This window comes from Vicugna pacos, chromosome 29 (genome assembly GCF_048564905.1).
Source record: "Vicugna pacos chromosome 29, VicPac4, whole genome shotgun sequence".
Taxonomy (NCBI): domain Eukaryota; kingdom Metazoa; phylum Chordata; class Mammalia; order Artiodactyla; family Camelidae; genus Vicugna; species Vicugna pacos.
In genome coordinates this window covers 21826737-21848337 of record NC_133015.1, presented here as the reverse complement: position 1 = coordinate 21848337, position 21601 = coordinate 21826737, and the positions used below count along the sequence as shown (strand labels likewise).

Sequence of the window (21601 nt, the reverse complement as noted above, 5' to 3'; positions counted from 1 at the left end):
CGAGGTATGATGGGAAGAACCCGAGGACGGAGTCAGGAGAGGCCAGTCTAGTCCGGCCTCTGGGAGCTGGAGGAACTTGGGCGGTCTTGACCGGCTCTGGGAACTGACTTTATTGAGTTGTCAAATGAAGGATTTTGCTTAGTGATCCATGAAATTTCCAGCTCAAATCTCCAATTCTATGACTGTTCCTGCAAGACTAACTCTACAAATAGCAAGAATCCCCATTTGCTGGTGCAATGTCCTTTTAAGAGAAGGCCTGTGCAAATCTCTGATCCCTGCCCAGTCCAAGTTTTCAGAAATTATCTAGTTAGAGCCTGGCTCTCATTCAGGGGCACCTGCCCCTCAGAAGACAGCCAGCAGTGTCTGGAGATGTTCTGTTGTCACACCTAGAGGGGTTGGGGCGCTGCTGGCATCTCGTGGGTAGAGGTCAGGGTGGCTGTTAACATTCTACGGTGCAAAGATCCGTATCCCCCTCCCCAGTAAAGGATTATTCAACCTGAAATGTCACAGGTGCCAAGGTTAAGAATCCGTGCTCTAGACGGTAAGCTAGATAACAACTTCTCTGTGAGAAGTTTTTCCTTGGTATCCGTAGGAGCTCTGGGCACATAGTAAGAGCTCAGTATATGCTTGTTAGAACTCAAAAAAAATTTACATACATATATGTATGTTTTTTTTTTTTTTAAATTTTTTTATTAAATTAAAAAATTTCCCCGCCCCCCCCCCCCCGGTAACCACAAGTCTGTATTCTCTGTCCATGAGTCCATTTCTGTCCTGTATTTATGCTTTGTTTTTGTTTGTTTGTTTGTTTTTGTTTTTTAGATTCCACATATGAGCGATCTCATATGGTATTTTTCTTTCTCTTTCTGGCTTACTTCACTTAGAATGACATTCTCTAGGAGCATATATGTATGTTTATACACATACATATATATAATGTTAAGTTTCTGATATTCCCACTTCATTAATCATTCCTTTGAGATAGATTGGGAAGATCACTCACAAAATGCATCTATGGCTCATGATGAGGGATGCATGGACTGATTTATTACACTGTGTCCAGTCATTTATTAGGACACATCCAGCCCTGGGGGGAGACAGAGAGTCAAGAAGGGAAGCAAGAGCCATGAAGGGACATTCACGAGGGCCCCACCACGCAGAAGGTCACAGGAAACCCAGCCCAAGGGCTGAAGGCTTTCCACCATCTCTTCAGGATGTGCAAGCTCTATTTAACTTCTGAAAAATTATGACCACGTTAAGTGATCTGAAATGGTTATCTCTGAAGTTTAATTACTAATCTGTCGATGCAAAGGGTAAAATAAGAATGAAGTCACCTAGAAGTCCTTAAACAACTTCAAAGAGGCTATCCAGTGACGTCCCAGCCTACCTAGGAATGGACAGGGTCCAAATTCCATCAACACTTCTTTAAAACACAAATCTATCTGACAGTTTTCTCAAGCCCAAGTTGTTACCTGCAGTTATAGACTGTCACAACCGAAACAAGCGTTAGAATACGTTTGGGTTAAGCCCCAGATAAGCTGAGAACTTGCTAGACTCCTTCCGTTACACTCGCGATACCGCTAATCACTCCAAAACGAGTGCGAATTTCATTGCACAACAAACATTCTTTCCCTGACTAGATTCTTGGAGGCAGAAACAGGAAAGAAAAAGGTTCCAAACTCTTTTCTGATCTTCTCCATACGTTTTGTAAATACTCACGTAAACCATTTGCCAATCTACCAAATCTCACCAAACCTTAATGTGAAATTTTTATAATTGTTTTTCAAAACCATGTCATTAAAGTACTCTCTAAACTCCTCTCAGCCTCTTTAAATCTCCGAAAGCAGCTATGTTTTCAGTTTTCAAAGCTACTTGACTAGATACGTTTTTATCTTACTGTCTATACTTTGAAAGTAGATTGTAAGTTCAGGCAACCACATAACTTTCATTATTAAGAGGCTATATTATCTACATGCCCCCAGATTTTATCACTTTGCAGGACTATAATCAGACGCCCTGGGGTGGGAAGAATTCTGTGTCGCTGTCTCGGCCCCTCATCTCCTCTCTGTGGAGTACGGAGTCCTGCGGCCTGATGCCCTCTAAGGCATCTGGGTTGGGAACAGTAGCTGTTCTTGGTTTAGGATCTTCCTGAGTGAAGGAGCCATGTAAATGCCAGTTAACAAGGGGATCATCATGTGGCTTATCTATCCTGGTGTCTCAGCCACTTCTGTCTGTTCTCGTGGAATTGTCCCGACGCAGCGTTTTACAAAGACGAGGCTCTCAGGACTGAAGTTTAGGAGGAAGGAGCCAGACAGGAAAGCAAAGATAAGATACAAATACATTTTAATCACTGTAAGTGAGCAGGCTTGCAGTTAGAGTGTGTGTTTATGTATGAGGGCTGGGGGTGTGTGTGTGTACACAGACACGTACCAAGCTCTTACACCTACTGCTCCGGAACCCCTGGTACAGTGAGACAGGAAGTATAAACTATCCTAGAGTCTTCAGTTTCCTAAGGACTTCTTTAATCCATCAGACACAATGCTGAATGCCTATGCGCTCCCCTGACAACCAGCAGGTGAAGGCGTCGTCCTACGACGGCTCCTCTAGACATGCAGGATGGAGCAGGGGCTGGAGAGCCGAGATCTCCACCCGCCACAGAGTGGAGGCAAATCATCAACCAGTCAGGTAAACTGGATAATTCAGAGAGGAGCAATGCTAATATCTGTGTGCTCTGCAGTGTTAACTCATTCAACAGAACACAGCAGTGTGATGAGAGGTGAGGTAGGGGGGTGTTTGGGGGGCAGTGCCAGTTTAGACCAGTGTTTCCAAGAGGTGATGTCTGAACTGAGAACTGAACGTGAAGACCTGGGGCCAGACCCCCGTCAGCTCGAAGGTCGTTGAGGGGGACGTGGGTGACACAAAACCAATGTGACTGTAGCTTAGTTAGGGGCAGAGCAGCACAAAGCCGGGTCAGCAATCACAGAAGCGCCCTGATTATCATGTTAAGAAATGAGAAATTTTTTTCTCTTTTCTCTTAGGTGCAATGAGGAGCCACTGAAGGGTGGCCGCTAAGACCATGCTGACTCGTGTGGAGAATGTTCTATGGAGGGACAAGAGTCAGGTGAGAAGGCCAGTTAGGATACCGCTGCTATAATCCAAAGAGAAGGTGGCACGGTGGGCCAGGTGGGGGCAGTGAAGAAGGGAACCATGTGCGCAGATTCCAGATGTGCTTTGGAGGCAATTCAGTCAAGATGTGCTCAGAAACTGGATGTTTGGAGTGAGAGGAAAAGATGAACTAAGCTTTTAGGTTGGTTTGAAAGACAGAATTATATGGTAATCCTACATAGCGAAGATGCCCGAGACTGCCTAGTTACTCTCAGACTCAAGGCCTGTGTGTGTGAACACAACACAAAGAGGAAAACCTGGGGCTCAGTTTTAGACTCTGCCAGAGTCCGGAAGAAAGAATCTTCTGACAAAGAATCCAACCAAAACGTGAAGACCCTTAGGACTGCAGAAATTTGGGTTCTGTCTGCCTGCAAAGAGGAAACGGAGTACAGGATGAGCTGCAGATACACGATGACCTTTTTGTCTCAAACGTCTTGCTGTTTTAGGTAAACATGCATTTTTGATATTGTAATTCTGTGACTTTCCACGGACACATGAAGCGGCAAAAGACATAAGAGGAAGGGATTTCCAAATTGTACAGTATGTGCTAGAACTGTTCTCACCTCTGTATTTTTAAACCAAGCAGAAATAGGAAGGGTTTGAAATGAAGCTCCCTGGTAACTGTCAGCAGGATTACTGTCTTAAACATTTGCTCAAATATTCTCAAGGCAAAGGACCCATAACCAGGTTTATTCCTGGTCAAAACCTTTGTTTGCTTTCTCGTGGATGTGACCCTAATCACTTTCTCATCGCCTGCCTTTTACGCCTGACTGTCATCTTCCTTACAACTTGGCCCAAGAGCCCTTTGGGCAAGATTCTTTGCTGGGCCGAGCGCAGCCCTGCATTCACGGGAGTGCTTATCCAATAAACTATGATAAGAAGAACCCACTATTTTATGCATCATACAGTTGTCATCGAGGTGCCTGAGGAAACCCTTTTGTGATCCACGATTTCAGAGTGACATGTGTTTGTCTCCTGGTAGAAATTTGGTATTTTCTCATCAGTACGCTACTTTTCTCAACATTTTGATAGATGGCCCAGGGAGATTTCATTCCTTCTTTTCTGGCCTCAGCCGGAAGCTGTCTGGTGTAGTCAGTTCTTTTCTGTTTACTTCGCTTGTGTTTTGGGGACTAATTTCACATTTGTTCCGCTTCACATCACGTGATCATTTCAGAATGACGCGAGAACACGTGAGGACATCTGAGTTCCTCCCCTTCCCTGCTGCAGAGCCCCTTCCTGGCAGAAGCGAGCCCCAGATGTCACGGGAGCCGGTGCCCCGTCCACAGCCACAGCCCTTCCACCCTTTACACCAGTGCTTTCAACGGCAGGTCAGATGAGAAGCTTAACTCACACTCTTAAAAGTGACTGTGTTTTAAAGCCTCAGAGAATTAGCACCTATTATCTTTCTCCATCTTTTTTTGTTTTTGTTTTTTGAAGTATAGTTGATGTACAATATTATATAAGTTACAGGTGTACAGGACAGTGATTCACAATTGTTAAACTTTATACTCCCATTTATCGTTATTATAAAATATTGGCTACAGAATTGCTTATCTTTTTAATTTAAAAAGGCCAACATTTCAAATGAATATGGAGAAGAAAGTGCTACTTTGCAAATCATATATATCAGTAACATCAAGTATTAAAATGTGGCTGTTTTACTAAAACCTAATACGAGAACTAAGGAAATCCCAGTATTAGGGTACGTTCAAGAGCAACAGGTGTTTATCACCTGTTCATAATTCACTGTGCGTGGGAGCCTGTGATGACTGCCTTACGGGTACCATCTCGTTTACCCCTCACAGCGAGAGGCACACACTCTGCTGCTCTCCGTGCTTCACCAGCGGGGGGGGGGGGGGGGGAGCTGAGCCTCTGCGCAGGGGCCGGCAGCCAGGAAGGGGCTGTCTCCCTAACTGCTGCACCGTAATGGAAGTTTAAACTTAATGAGGTCCTGTTTGGGATTCTCTGCCCTCAGACATCCCTGATTCCAATATTCTCTCCACGGTACCAATGCAATACACCAGCATTCTAACTGTATCTTTTAAACTGCTTTGTGCTCTAAGAAGTAGCTCTTTGTTCCACCACGTTTAAGGGCCTGCTTTTCCGTAAGTGCAGTCGAACGCTGAGGGGCCACCTTACCAGCACTGGCCGGGACGGGGTCGTGTCCCTTCCCCACCACCGTGGAGACCGGCTGTACGATGCACTCGGTCCATTTAACCACCCGGGTGGACCCACCCCAGACCCGATCCTGCCTGGGAAGCCCTGTGCAGGCAGTGGAGTGCCTGGGTCAACCCAGACTGCGAATCACTGTGAAAAATCTCACCACCTACTGACATGGTTGAACTCCCCAGCTCCTCCTCCAAGATAACTATGTGTGGCCTTTGCACGCAGAGAAAGTTGCCAGCCAGTTTCTGGCCCCATGAGGGGATCTCTCAAGCACTGCTCTCAGGGCCTGGAATGTCCCATAAGCTGAGTGAGAAGGAGGAGGCCAGTGAGACCTTGGGAATTCACACTCTGGCCCCACCATCCTTCGCGGATGAGCGTTCTCATTTGCCCTCTGGGGTCTACGGAGGAGGGGCCTTAGTTCATGGGGGCATCTGAACACGCTGCTCTTTGGGACTTGGCCCCTCAAGGAGCTTTTGAGACCCTGGCCACATTGACCCACTAAACCTATTCCTATTGGACGAGCACGAAGAAAACCTGGTTGAAGTTTATCCACAATTCACTAACTATTTCTTTGGCTTTTATCAATTCCCTGTCATACAGAATATTCTAATTTTTAAGAAAGAGAAATTGATATGAACATATCAGAAAAACAGCAGGAATTTAGGAAAGAGAAGGAAACATTTTTAGCATATTTCAGATCTGTTATCCTTGGGCAAGCTGCTCAGATTTTTCTTCCTCTTTTGATTTATAAAAATAATTTAAATATCTTTGTATTTTTAAAAGTAAATTTTGCTTACTACTGACGCAGAGGAAAGACTGTCTTGGGGTTGGCTGGTAACAGATTCCTGGCCAATGGCAGACAATCCAAGTCGTGGTCCAACGGCTGAGGTACACCCATCCTTGTCTGTGAGATTAGCCCCGCTGCCACCCGAGGAGGCAACGCTGTGCTGCTCGCAGAGTTTATCATTCAAATTTTCAGATTTTTTTGGTAAAGAGCGAACATTTTCATTAGCTGGAATGCTAATTTATTCACCATGACTAGAGAATGTACTTAAACTGTTAGGTACTAGAGATGTTAATCTTGTATCTCACTCACTCCCCATAACCACATGGTGGAGTGAGCATTATTGCTGTCATCTCAGTTTTTTCCCCTTTTACAGTGAAGGAAAACTGAGAGTCAGAGAGATCCAGTGATTTGTCAAAGTCACCAACCAGAATTCCAAGCCTGCCCTTTTCTCGTTGGATTCGCTCTCCTCATTTACTCTCTGATTACAATTATTTCAGCAATGTAAACATAAAGTGAGTTTATTTTGTTAAAAATATGTTTTTTGTTAAAAAAAAAAAAGATGACAGAATTGGGAATGTGGTGTGGACTGGCACAGGCAGTGTAAGCAGTGATGGCACCAAGTCCATCAGAAACCTCCTGGGGAGGCAGAGAGGACGGAAGGCTCGATAAGGACCCTCAGTGCCGAGTCCCAGAGCCTGGCCCAGAGGGAGGCACAGCCCGACTCCCCAGAAACATGGGTGACAAGGACCTCCGCCCGCCTGCTTCCCCACCTACCAGCTGACACCTGCGTGCCCTGCCTGGGTGTCCTCGGTCCCTCCTGGGGAAGTAAGGATTATATCCCCCCTGCTGTGACTGCGGGGATTAAGAGGAAACTGTGAAAGACCTTACCTAGCACTTGGCAAGAGCAGGTGCCCAATACATATCATCACAGTAGTTCTTAGATTGGCTTCAGACGCCTGGACCCACGCGATCCTCACCACCAAGGACAGGGAGGCACATGAACTCACCCGCCCACGGTCACACGCAGCCAGTGCGTGGCCCAGCAGGGGCCAAGTCCAGGCTGCCTCACCCTGAACCTCCCACTCACACTGCTCAAGACCCCGATGCCATCAGTTGGCTTCTGCAGGTGACTACCATGCCCCGGACGATTTAAGGGATGTCCCCTCGCTGAGAATCTGAACTTCCATGGTCTCACATTAGCCACACGTTGCACATATGTAACCCTCACCTTCCCAGGTGAACTGTCAGCTCCCGGATTCTAACACTCACTGCACGGGACACCCAGAAGGTCTGAGGCACAATGTAGACCCTCCAAAAATGCGTGAGGAGGAGCGGGGCGAAATGCAAGCCCGAGGCAGGCTGCACAGAAAGCTGTGTCTCCTGTTTGCCGGGAAACACGGGCTAATCCTCCTGTGCTGCTACGATCAGCAGCGAGGCTGCTCTGGGGGAGGCAAGGACAACCGCAGAAACAAGAGCGTGCCCCAGGTAACGCAGCAGCTCTCGGCCACAGGCCCCAACCCGCATCTGCCCAGTGCAGGGAACGGCCGCTGCCGGCCACCGGTCCCCTCATGATGGGGTAAGAGTCCCAGACAGGCAAGCACACTCAGTCAGTCCCTAAATGTGTAACTGTATGTATTTATGTAGAAAGAGATACAGAAGTATAGATGCGAGCAGCCTACTTTTATTCTGTCTGTAGGGGTCAGTTACGTGGTCACGCCTGACTCGTCTCCTCGTCCTGTTAATTTTTCAAGCACCATTAAGAAATGTACAGCACACAACAGAAAGCAAATGCTTTAAAACGCTAATAGCTTTGTTTGCCTTCTGATCGTCTTAATAAAGCAATGTGTTTAGCAATAACCTCCATGAACCTACCATCTTAATTAAAGCAGGACTTTATTTTTCATCCAGATCATTTTCAAGTGTCATGATGTATGAAGGATGGACCGATCTGGATTTGGTAAGCCATTATTTATGTCTGCTGCTTAGTGGAGAATGTGATTTACTATGCAGTACATGTAAAAATATGAAAAATCTTAACAGTGTAATCTGTTTGGGGGCTTGAATATTTTATTAAAGATAATCGAGATTTTCCTTAAAAAGCCAAAATTCCTTAAAAGGTAAAGAATAATACTCTACAAATGTAAAACTTTTGAGGAATTTTTTTGCCTATCAAAAATAGAATTATTATCCTGAACTATTATAAAAAGGAGTTTAATCTCCTTCTGACAAACAGTACTTAGATTTCCCTGGGGAATTAGTACACGCCATGAAATTCAGACAAGTTCAACCATCAATTTTGTTATTTTTTATATATATATATATACACATATATATGTATATATGTGTATATATATATATATAAATGCTAAATATATTTATCAGGTGAATTAAAAAAAGAACTGTTCTCTGGATTATTATGGCATATGCAATATTTTAAATAATCCAAAAAAAAAGGGAACGTAGAATCTTATATTTTAACGATTGTACCAAACAGTCAAAGACCCTGCAGTACCTCATACCTTTTCTCCAGTGGGGCGTGCGTTGCTTCTGGCAGAGAAATGTATATAAATGACTAATATAAAAAGACAAACATGTTCCTGTAGGCATTGCTTATCCACATAAGAGAACTCAGAACTTTCAAACTGGAAAAAACTGAAATGGAAAAAAAAACAAAAACCTGCTCTTAAAGTGTTCCCATATGCTTTAGATAAGAACAGTTAATGAATAATGAAGGAAGCAGTGTCTTGAAGTGAGACTGCTTTATTGTTCTCCTAAAAAGCATTTTAGACTAATTCTCCTGTGACCCCACAACTAAATGGACTCACAAGGCAACATTTTAATGCTGATAATCTACTTGCACAAATCAAGCCAACAGCAAGTCAAAGACTGAATCACTCTGTGATTAAAAAAAAAAAATCAACACTGGTCATACGGGCCAGTCTGTAATAGACATTAATTCTCTACACTGCTCCTTCTGCCCCCAAGATTTTGGGGGATTAGGCAAAAGCACATTCCTTTAGACATCTTGTAATTTTCCTGATCATTTTTCTCCGTAAATATAGCTCTACTCAGAAAATAAAACTATTCATCTAAAAAAGATCAACTACACCTTGTAATTAACTGTCAAACGTATCAATTTAATAGTGGAAAGGGTTAGGAAAAATTAGTAATATGTTGATTAAGTGTTAAGACTGCAAAATTAGATATAAGTTCAGGGCTCAGATTCATTTAGCTAAATTGAAAATATTAGAGCAGACTTGACGCATGTAGACTCCATGACACGTGATATTGTACTTTTTAAAAATCCAGAATATTTGTACTATTTTAGAAGACTATTCAACTTAGAAGTGTCAGCCAGAAAAGCAATAATGATGCTGCACCTGTGTGGGGGAGAGGATTGAGGGTCCCGGTGGGGAAAAATGGGTTCATTCATTGGACCAGAAATAGTCATCGAGGTCCTACTATGTGCCGGGCACGACTTAAAACATTGTTATCAATGGTTTCCACGTGGAAGTTTCACCAATGAAACCAAGTCAGCCTCATGGTGTCCAGGTCCTCTCTTCTGTGAAGAGCTTACCAGGCAGAGTGAGAGGGAACAGAATTTCCTTCTCACGGTGGGGTGGGGTGAGGCGGGGTGGGCAGGGCAGGTTCTGAGTGTTACTGACAAGAAGGCATAGAGAGTGGGTGTGAAGCCCCCGGCCTACAGAGCCCCCAGGTATACCAGTTGTCTCCTAACGGGCTTCTGTTCGCACCTGCTCTTCATTCTTCCTGTTTCCTCCTCTTTTTCATCCAGGTTCTATGCTGCTTTCCCCAAACTCTCCCTCAACACCTTAGGAAACATTTTATTAACAATTTGGAGGGGATGGCTAGTGACTGAAACCTCATCGCCAGGGCCTGGGGAGTCTTACTTAAGGGTCTACTTAGAAGCTGTTTGTCCAAGGGCAATTAGGAGCACATAACTATATTTTCATTCCCTCTCTGTGTTTGCCAAGGGCTATTTAAATAATGGATACCCAGCCAGAAAAAAAAGATGCCTTGAAGAATAACACCATGATGTCCTTCCCAGATGTTTGCCTTGAGGATGCGAAATGAGTTACGCAGAAACAAGATGGGGAATTGCTGGCTAGATACCCATACAGCAAGGGACACATGCCATGGGAGTGATCGATGGGTCAAAAATTAAATATGTCAGCAGCAATCAATGATGCTATTAAAGAGCCTATCATAACATATCCATGTGGGGGTGGAGAATTATTTGAAAAATTCAGAAATTAATCAGCCACCTCAGGCTCTGTCTGGAGCCCTGCCTCCCATTGTGGTTGGCATTCCTTACAATCACAAATTAAAAACAAAAAACAAAAAGAAGAAGAAGAAGTGAATTTGATTTAAAAGTTGAGAACTATGACCTGTGAGGAAATGTTAAAGGAACTGAGGTTGTTTGGCCCAGGTAGAAAAACACAAGGGCAGGACGGACCTGATGCACGTCACACACTTGAATCTGCTGTTCTCGAAGCACTCCGACCTCTGAAGCAGACCGAGGAGAGTGAAACTGCAGGAAGATCCTTTAGTTTAACTTTAGTCAGGAACTTCCTGGAAGGAATCGAAATCTCCTACTGCAATTTAACTTAACGTTACAAGGTTAATTAAACACAAACAGATGACCACGGAAAGTTGTGGGATCTTGGCTCGTAGGTAGAAAACCACATATCTTGGCTGGTTTAGGTATACTTCTGCCTGGAATGAGGAGCCTGGGTTGCATCACTCCCCACGTTTGCTTACAGTATCTTATATAACCGGTCTTAGAGCCTTGTAACGTCTCCCGGGCACGGACGAGACACACATCCATGCGAACTCCGGGACTGAAATGAAAAGCACAGCAAGTCCCACATACAAAGCAAATCTTGAGTTTTCACACTTGGCATGAGAAGGAGAAGTGTTATTTTTAAATTGGCTCCTTTCCCGAACACTATTAAGGAGAACTCTAGTTTGGAACAATATTTTATTATAGCACTAAAAGATAGTCCCAAATCATTAGCATACTGAGTCCACTGAACGACTGACCAATACTACATTCAAAGCAGTCTGTTTAGAGCTAAGAAAGGGCTGAACTAGAGTTTAGCAGCTAACCACAAATGATGCTTATTTTTAGCCTTATTAGGAATTCGACATTAAAAAAACACCCTAAACCACACACTTTTATTATCTATGGTCAAAAATAAGCACCAAAAAAAGCAGCCCAGTTTTTCACAGTATTACAGTGGTTTAATACACTGCTCTTATGTGCCGCAGTATTCAAAAAAGGGTAATTTGTGGAAAAAGTAGCTGTAATTGCTAAACATTTGATGAATTGTGGCATAACACTAAATAATCATTCTTCATCTTTTTTCTTCTGTCAAAGTGGGCAAACCGTTTCTTTTCACTGCTTTCCCCTCTTATTTTTGAAAGAAAGAAACAAACCAGGGTGACAGGCATTCCATTTTAAACAAATGCTTCTATTATTTCATATCTAAACGTGGCTGACATCATCAGCTCCTTCGTGTCCTAAGAGATACTTAGCTCGGATCCACTGTTACATACTTTATGCATTACACGAAATAAAATATCTCCAGATTTTGAAAATATTTATTTTAAAAACAGCAATCAAATTGTCTGTAATTACATTTTCTGCTTGGCTTTGAAAGCTACATTATTCAATATGCCAGTGGTCCTTTCCATAATGGCGACATATTAGCAATTCATGCTGCTGTAATACATCTGACTTCCTTGATGTATGCACTCCCCACGGACCCAGAGGAACACTCCTGCCCCAGTTCCGTGTGTCCTGCACAGGACCTACCGAAGTGACGCTTGTCAAAACAGTCGTACAGCGGCCTTTGAATGCAAAGTGTGCTGTGACTGAAAGCGACAAATGACAATAAATCCGAGTATATACATTCTGCTTGCTTTTGTTGCCTGGGAAAAAAGAAGGCTTTTGGGAAATAAACTCCCCAATTGCATTGCCTTTTAACACCTTTTTCCATTTTAAACTCCAGAACTGGAAATTTGAAGCATTCAAAGAAATTGAAATTCTCCTTTGTTGCTTTCTTTCATTGTAAATTTTCGATAATGTGTCATTAGGACCCGCAGTCTACAAAAAGCCCAGGTTCTAAACGAATCCTTTCGGCGAGGCCATTCTGAAACTTCGCACGGTTTTTCTTTGTATGAAAGGGCTTCTGTTGCCCACACAAAGAACAAGCGATCGCCACATATCGGCCAGGCGGGCGGGCCTTGGATGACTTTATACAAGGTTGCATTTTCCCTTCCCCAGTTCAGGGTGAAACCCAGCAGAGAGTGTGCCAGGGCGGGGAGGGAAGGGGGAGGCTCTTGACTTCAGTTTGTAGGAATCCAAGGATTTTTCTTAAACTGTGAATATTTAAAACAAAATTTTCTTATCCTATCTTTCTCCCCAAATAGCTCTGTAGTTTCTTCTGAACAACATGAAAACAATGTCACTTTCTTAATGGCAGAAAAACAGCTTCCACTCAAAAGAATGTTCTATTCAACAGGTTCAAATACCTTAAGAACTCACTAGGCGTTGGGGCAGGGGAACAGGTGAAACACTGAGAAAGCCCAAGGGATGGTGGGAAAAATGACTAAGTGACTAAAGTGATAAGTTGTGCGAGTCGTGACTCTGGATCACAGTTGTGTGGTCGCGAGAAAATGAATCGGAGTAAAATGGCGGCCCTGGGAAGGATCTCAGAGACTGACTAGTCTTGTGGTTTTCCATCTTCCAGGGGGTGGCAGAATCCTCTGTGCAAGGGCACTTTTATAGGAAATATGAATGAGGAGGTGAATCAGAGCAACACCACTCTGGCCGATTCCTAGATCCCCCTGGGCTCCCCCAGCCCTGGCTCCCCCTGATCCAGCCCAACCCCACTGGCTCCAGGCGGGGGACAGTGAAGTGCCCATGGTCAGCAAGCTGATCCAAGGCAGGGTTCTTCTCCAGTGCTCTTCAAATCCGGCTCCACTCTTGGAAAAGCACAGGCTAGTCAAGTACCCACTCTCAAAATAACTCAAAGGGACTTTGAGAAAAATGGGACTCTTGCATATTGGGTCGTGAATGGCTGTTTAACTTGGACCTAGAGAATCAGAACTAGTTGGCACTTGTTTGACAGCATATACTAATAGAAATCCTATCCTGTTTTATAGCCGGGTCTTGGAAAAATAGGGACTTTAAGAGAATGGAATCTTTTTTCGAGTGCCAGAAATCTTAACGTTTCTCAGGAGTCCTGACTGACTACCAACACGTAAAAGGGCACAGGCAAGAAAATACAAAAAGGAAGTGGTGGGAAGTTTGGGAAGAAAAACATGTCACCCCAAGAACGTTTCATCTCCATGGACGTTTACGGCACATTTCAGAAGGCAGTCTTGGTATTTCACCCTGGTGACCTGTTTATCAGAAAGGGATTCCCACTGACTATCTAGCGCCTACTGTGCGACAGGTGCTGCTTTACAGATATTAACTGCTTTAGTGCTCACAACACTGCGGGACTGAATGTCTTACTATACTCATTTTAAGGTAAGAAAACAGGCACAGAAGGGTTATGTAAGCTGCTTAACCTCACATAGCTGGTATGTGGCTGGGCCAGGATTTGAACTGAGCCAGTCGTGGCCCAGAGAAGTCAGTTTTAATCACAATGGTGTATAAGGATGCTCAGGAGAAGGTAAAGATTTCTTTGGTGACTAGCAGGCTTATGGCTGTCTTTTTTTTTTTTTTTTGACAGATGTGAAGAACATTAAGGATTTAAGTATAAATAACTCTTCTGAAAGATCTTCTTGCTAATGCATTTTTAACTTCTCCAAAAGAGTCATCCACATGCAGGCTTGCTTTTCATATTTTATCTAACAAACTTACATAATAATGCTTCCTATGTGCCAACCAGTGGTCTAAGCAAATGTTAAATATTCATTTCACTCCATAGGTAAGGACCACCATTATCCTTGTTTTTCAGATAAGAAAGCTGGGGTACTCACTGGCTGAGCCACTGAGCAAGTCACTTAACTACCCTGAACCTCAATTTTCATTCGTAAAATTGGGATAATAATACTCATTCAGGTATTGATTTCTTATCACTGACTGAATTCTTTACATCTAATAAATATTATACGTTTATTGGAAGCACTTAAATCAGTGAAACTATGTTGCCAGTGGGGATAAAATAGAAGAAAATTTAAATATAAAATAAATTCTCAGAGAAGATTATCTATTGTACAAAACAGCAACATATAGAACATAGAATAATGCATAGATGTTAAACATTACAAAAGCCTCTAAAATAGATACAATATCTAAATGAGAACTAAAATATTTTCACCTCTTTGATCCATTCAAATTCTTCAATTCCATCATGTGAAAATACTAACACACAGATTCAAGCACCACACTAACAGCAAAAGGCTCAGATTGAATGACATTTGAAGAGATTTCAGAATAAGAAAACAAAGCTGAAGATAGTTGATCCTAGAGGTAAATCTGCCGGGGGAGGGGATGGGCTTATACTCAGAGGATTTTAATATTTACCTTGAGTTCATTATTTAGATTTCACAAGTGTTAGTTTTTATGAGTTGTTCCCATATCGTAGGTGACCTTGAAAGAAGAGCTCAGAAGAGCACTGTAATTTCTAGGTATCCTGATTTCTGGAGCCACTATTTCCCTGTCTGTGTCGAGTACTGATGGATCTAAATTGTGCACTATTCATAAATACACATCAACAACTGGCAAAACAATTACCAGCTGGGCTGTTACATTTTATGACCACATTAGACATAAGCATAGTTGCTAGGAAAGAGTTTTAACCACTTTTTACAAAGAAGCCTGAAAGGAATATGGTGCAGTCCTAAAGTTCCTTACAAAGAAAATCATCCCTACTGGTTTTTAAATGTAAAATGTGGCAACATGAAGGACTGTTCATCTTTAGATCCACTTATTTGCGAATGATGTGGAAACAGCTTGCCAGCCCATATTTCTGTTCTCACTGTCACCACCTGGTGTATCTCAATGCTCCTTGTCTGGGTTATGAATGACAAAAGAACCCTCAGACTTTCCACAACTTCAGTTTCTGACCACTGCCACCCCCCAGAGAGATGCCAGAAGGAGCTTTCATAACACTTTTACCTTGAGTGAAAACAGCCTTAGAATTCCTTAGAATTTTTAGAATTCCTTAGAATTCATCATACCTTTGGTTTTTGAAGCTTTGGGTCGAAACTCCCAGCTTAAAATAGCCAGCCTGCTTTTCAAACACTCTCTCCTGTATGCTTTTTCCTTCCTTTCTATTTGTCCAAATCAAAACTATCTTTCAAGGCCTGATGGACACCTTACCTTTTCCACTAAGTTTCATAAACTATCCAAGCCAGATTACTGTCACTTCTTCCAATGAGGAATTCCCACTGGGTTCATAGACAGTAAAGCTGAGTTTAGTCCTTCTCTTGGTCTCTAATTGCTTCATGTTTCACTCAAATTGTTTCATACCTATTTATATTTTTTCTGTAGTTTACAAGCTCCTGGAGGACAGTGACCATATCTTATTAATCATTTGAGTCCATTAAAGCATGTAGCGCATGATAAGCATTTAAAATGTACACGCTAATGAGTGAGGCATGTGATAGCTCAACATAAGAATTAAAAAGGCTCCTTGCCTCTCAGAGGAATTGGTAGACTCCAATAAAGTTGGCCTTTCCAACTTTATTAGCTTTGCACTGCAATTTTTCAGTATATCAAACTCTGGCTCCTAGAGATCCAAGCCTTGAAACAGAATTCTTAACAGATTTCAGTTACTTTCTCCAAGACCCCACTGGCTTAGACAATGGGTTTAATACAGACTGAATGTTAAATCAACATCACTAACTGGACCTATGCTGTCTAGTATAATAGCCACTAGGTCCATGTGGCTACCTTAAATATAAAGTAATTAAAATGTAATTAAATAAAAATTAGTCCTTCGGTCACACTAGCTACATTCAAAATGCTCAACAGCCAATGACTCCTGTTGTTGGACACTGGATAGCAGAAGAGCCACCACCACAGAAAGTTCTATTGGACGGTGCTGGAGTCAATCTAAAGTCTCGCCAAAATTCGTATGTACATTTGTTGGAGTAGCTGTTTACCTACATCACAGAATGCTAGGACCAGAACTGTGCGTCGGCAAATAGACGTCCACCTTACGATGTGGTTTGGAGGCACTGGGAAGGCTCACCATCCCATGAAAAAACCCGCAAGACTCACCTTACCAAGAACTACAACGGCAAATTGGAGCTCCACTCACTCGGCTTAGGCCAAACAGGGCACTTCTGCCTTGGAAAGTGGTAAACGTTCCAAGAGAAATACCATGTTCATGGAAAAATACCTCAGTCTATTTTTTGACAGGGGGTTGCATGGAAAAAGCACAAAGAATTAGAATGAGCAGAAACTCCTGACAGGGAAAGAGGGATGCACAGGAGAGGAAGGGCCTAGAACGTGGCGTGTTTCCTGGCTGTGACGAGGTGCAGTCCTGAGTGTGCCATCTGAGGATGGCGTCTACCGAGGACAGCAAATCTGGGGAGATCCCAGATGCTTGTATACTGAGGGGGCACAAGCCCCTCTCAGAGAGTGAACGGTGAACTGAGAGGGTCCTAGGAATGCTAAGAAGGCAAATTACATAAAGGAAATGGGGTTTTGAGACCACAGCTATGCCTCAAAAATATAACTGAGCATCTCACTCTCCAGCCCATGGCCCAACTTTACACACAGACAAGGCAGCATGGAGAGGAGAAGTGGTTTTGTACACACCGTGTTCATCCTTCCTCCCCTTCTCCATGAACGGGGAGCCTAGAAGGCATGCCCTGGATGCCTCGCTGACTCGTGAACCAGTTTGAAGGCTTGGCCCTGAAGACGAATAGGCTTGTGACTTTCCAAGGTTAGTAGTTTAAGTACAACATTATTCAGATTTACACATTTAGCGTGTTTTCTTAAAAGGCTGTTTTCTACTTTATGAAGTCATAGTTAATACGCTTAGGATAATCTATACAAGTGGAACATAATCTAAAAACCAGGGCAACGGTGCTGAGTTTTCTGCCAGTACTGGTGCTGGAAACAAGCCCTTCCCACTTGGCCTCCCAGCCGGCTGCCAGTTCTCGGGAGAATCCTACACCCCACCAGCCCCGAGGCACAAGGCTCTGGGGTTCATTCCCCAAAACTTCTGTGGGGTTTCTTGTACCTCTCCTTTTCTTCCCCCTCTACGTTATGATTAACAGAAAAACCTTCTTGTGAAGTCACTCAAGTTAGAGTCACATCCCCCAGTGGTTTCAGTAAGTGCTAACATGAGACACTTTCCAATCAGAAACAACGTAATACGAGCACGTGAGCTGATTTGTTCATTGTGAATGTGGCAGCCCTGTTGAGGGACTTACAGAAAGGACAATAGAGATGGCTGGACTGTTAAGTGATTGAACAGAAACCAAAGGATGCTCATTAGAAGTCACTGTCAACCTGAGAGAAAGTTTTATGACATGGTAGAAAGCCCCGCCCTCAGCCATACACTCCTGAAAATATTTGACTCCTTGAGACACAGAGAAAGTATTCAGTTCTTAGATGACATAAAAATCACAAGGACAGATTTCATGATGTCAGCATTTAAGTATGGGACGCTTGTTAAAAAATTATAGACCCCTCAACACCCAAGGTAGGGGCTAGGAATTTAATTTTTGCTAGCTTTCTAGGTAAATCTGAGACTGGCTGAACATGAGAAGATTCAGAGTGACAACAAGGCCGGCAGACTGAAGCACCTTAGCAGGGATAAGTTTTGATCACCCCAGTTACACCTTCCAAACAAACAATGAAAATGGTTTTCTTGCTTTCCTATCATGTAAATTTGCGGAATTTGAGAGCGGAAAATAGGGAAGAAACGAGTTCTCCTGGCAGTTCTTGTTCAGAAGATGGGGGACTCTGCTTGTGGGGAGGAACCTGCAGTAGATGAGATGGGGCACCTTTTCCAATAACTTTTTATCTGAAAGCAAGTAAGACAGTTTGACCACATGACCGGACATTCAGTGTCCCATGATATTGAGTACTTTGGATTATAAATACGACTAATTGAGTATGTAATTAATTGATTTTGTCTTTACTTAAACATAAGAGGGAAAGTTGCTTTAGGATTTTATAGGACTTACGGAGAACCTCTGCCATAGGTCAGAATGTATTCCTCGTTTCAGAGAGCCACATTACGACAATTCAAAGCGTCTCGCGTTGAATTCGACCTTGCCCTCCGCCGGCCCCCCTCCCCCGCCGCCGGCCCCTCCCCCGCGCAAATCAGCGAGCCCCGCTTACCACGGAGATGGAGCCGGGAAGCAGCGCGCCGTCCTGCCCCAGCATGTTGGACACGGTGATTTCGGGGAGGTCCATGTTTTGCGGGTGGAACGGGAGCAGGCCATTGTGGTTCATGGGGTGACACAGAGAGTGGTAGCCAGGTTCGACTTCGTTCAGGTGCACCAGCGAGTGGTCGGGGAGGGACGGAGGGGTGATGGGTGGAATGTTGAAGTCTTCACTTTCCAGGCTTGGCCCAGGGTACGACTGAAAAGAGAACAGGGACATGGTTGCAAATTATCACCCCTTCTCTTCATCGTCGTGAACAAACGCACAGGACCCCTTCAGATACTCCCAGCAGCATCCTGGACTCGGCAGGTAAGGTTATCCCGCCGCCGTTTCACTGTTATGCACGGAAGGACTGACCTCAAAGGCCTGTCCATCTCCCGCATAAAGAGCGCCTCCATAAGGCAGCTTTATGTTCCCAAGAAGCTGGACTCAACCAGATTTCAAAGTCCCCGTTAAAATTTTCCAGAGTTTTAATCTAGCTCAATACCTTTTTTTTTTTCATGGGAATTGTGGGGCAGGAAGGCAATTTATCAAATTAATGTTTGATCAAACATGTTTCATAGGGCTCACTACTGCTCAGATTGTGAGATGTAATAAAATGAATTCCAGAAGCTCTGGGGCAATTGCTTTCAGGTTTTGGAGAACCATGTGCTCACAATGCACCAAAGAAAGAGAATTAGGAAAGAAGTCACTTAAGTACGTTGCACAAGTGTGGTTGCAGAGAAAGTCTGGTATATGAAGAGAAGGCCATTAAAAGCTATTTTTATCACAAAGATTATGTCATCAAAATAAAAATAACATGGCTTTCCTGACTTCTGACTACTCTCACTTATTTAATTTTCCTCTAAAACATGATAAATAACATTGCAATCATTTAAATTCAGTTTGGCCAATTTCAAAAGGCAAAAATGACACTAATAGTATTATAATACTAATTTAGGAATAAAAGTCAATAAGTAAAACAAGTAACGTGGGCTTTTTCTTTCAGTAAGTAGATTTTTAATTTTTTTTGCTTTTTAAAATCTTTAATATTCTTTTTTATTCTGATAAAATATACATAATATAAAAGTTACCATTTTAACCATTTTTAAGTGTATGGTTCCATGGGACTATGTACATTCACATTGTTGTACAACCATAACCACTGTCTATGCTCGGAATTCTTTCATCACCCCAGAACGAAACTCTGCACCCACTGAACAATAGCTCCCTCTACCTGCTCCCCCCAGCCCCTGGTGACCGCCATTCGACTTTCTGTCTCTATGAATTTGCCTACAGAAAGTAGCTTTTAGATAAAAGGGGAAGGGAGGGAACAAAGACGGAAGGAAAGATTATATGAGGCCACGCCTGCGTAGACATGGAATGTGGTAAACACTGAACATATAAGGAGGAACCGAATACTACAACATTGTTCCCATTCATATCAAAACAGTGATATTTAGCGGTCTTTGGAGATCAGGTGTCATAACACGAAGGACACAAATTGGGTCCCGATAACTCTCGTGAGCCTGTCTCTCAAAGTAAGCGCTTCTTCCTGGAGTCTGAGCGCGTGGGTGACAAGGACTCGCTTGTCTGACAGCAGCCCTGCTGGACTGTGTGAGATCTGAAATGAGCAGGCAGAGGGCAGGCGCCAAGGAAAGCAGTGTAAGGTATTCACGGGGTGTGCAGCCAATAAGCTCCATACTCCTGCTTCCAAGCGCCTGGAGTTATTTTTTCCAGATGGCGTCTATTTGTCTAACAGAAAGAAAATCTTCAAGTTGCACTTGCTAAATGTTGTACGAGTTTTGATATATTTGTTGAGGTTTTGTCAGAAGACATGATTAAATGAAGAGCTCCTTGGAGCATCTGGCACTGAGACTGGGTCATGTAGAGGCACGTGTGGATTAGAGACTAGGGGTGTAGGAAGGAAAGATTTGATTCATCTCTGCAGATAATTTTTCTGAAATATCTGAAGTTCTGCTAAAAGAAAAAAAAATCACCCACACTAGAAGTTCAAACATCAGTTACCAAATTTTTCTGTTTACAGTATCTATCTCGTCAGAAAAATATATTAGTGCCCTGTGTCAAGATTGCAAGTTTGATTAAACTCTTGCTTGCCTGAGATATTTTAGACCTTGAATCTGTAGATCTAAACCATCAGCCCCTACTATAAGTATTCATATAAGAAGAAACATGAAAGATGCAAAATGGGCGGGGGGGAGGAAGCACGTTTATTAACGCTGAATTCGCGTAAAGCGCTGTATTGAGTCCTTTGACTAAACTGTCTTCATCCAATCCTTACAATAGCCCCTTTGTGTAGCTATTATTACCCTGTTTTCCTAAAGAGAAAATTGAGTGTCTGAAGTTAAACAACTTTCACTCAGCTGGTAAACAATCAACTCACTACATTTGAGGGATGAATATACGAAAGAGGAAGGCATTGTTATTGCTGATACTACTAAAAGTAGTTTAATTGCTATTATTTTATTAAGTTGAATGATACAAAGTTGCCAATACTCAACTGTTTTTGATCAACAAAATTTCATAATTTAAGAATTAGTAACAGCGTTAGTATCAAGTTTTTCCTCTTCCCAAATTCCATCCCAATGCCCATCCCATTAAAATCAAATACTTACTCTATATGAGCACAAGTATTCGTAATTTGTTTGTCAACATTTCAAAGGCTGAAGCTATTGATCTGTATCTTTGAAACTTTCCTGAATAAGGTAGAATTAATGCCAGCCATAAAGGAAAAAGATGCTTTTAATTTTATAAATGCCATTAAACCTCTGAAAACACTCAGGGATACTCTGCCTATGGTACACTGTAACTTTACATTCTAGAAATTCTCCAGGAGTTAAATCTTAGTTTGCAGTGTTTTAAAGGAAGGTTTAATTGGTATCACTTTACACCCAGTGATAACAATTGGACTGCAATTTAAGCTACATGGTTTATTTTCATGTAATTACATGTTAAATTTACTTAATCCATGCACTTACATACCGAAACCACAGATTCCACAACTTAGCCGGTAATGGGGAGTTATGTGGATCAAGAATTTTAACAACAGAAGGTTACTTAGTAGTTTCTGTTCTTTACATTAGAAGTCATGAGATAGGTTT

At 42.8% G+C, this 21601-nt stretch overlaps 1 protein-coding gene across 3 annotated transcripts in view; it reads right to left on the bottom strand.

The window, feature by feature from the left end:
- The window catches only part of TOX (thymocyte selection associated high mobility group box), a 270368-nt gene that overhangs the window by 99793 nt on the left and 148974 nt on the right, over nucleotides 1–21601 (bottom strand). For all 3 annotated transcript variants that reach the window (XM_006204683.3, XM_072951923.1, XM_072951924.1), the window contains one exon: nucleotides 18456–18698. In XM_006204683.3, the coding sequence (XP_006204745.1) occupies nucleotides 18456–18698 (243 nt within the window). The remainder of the gene's footprint in view (nucleotides 1–18455; nucleotides 18699–21601) is intronic.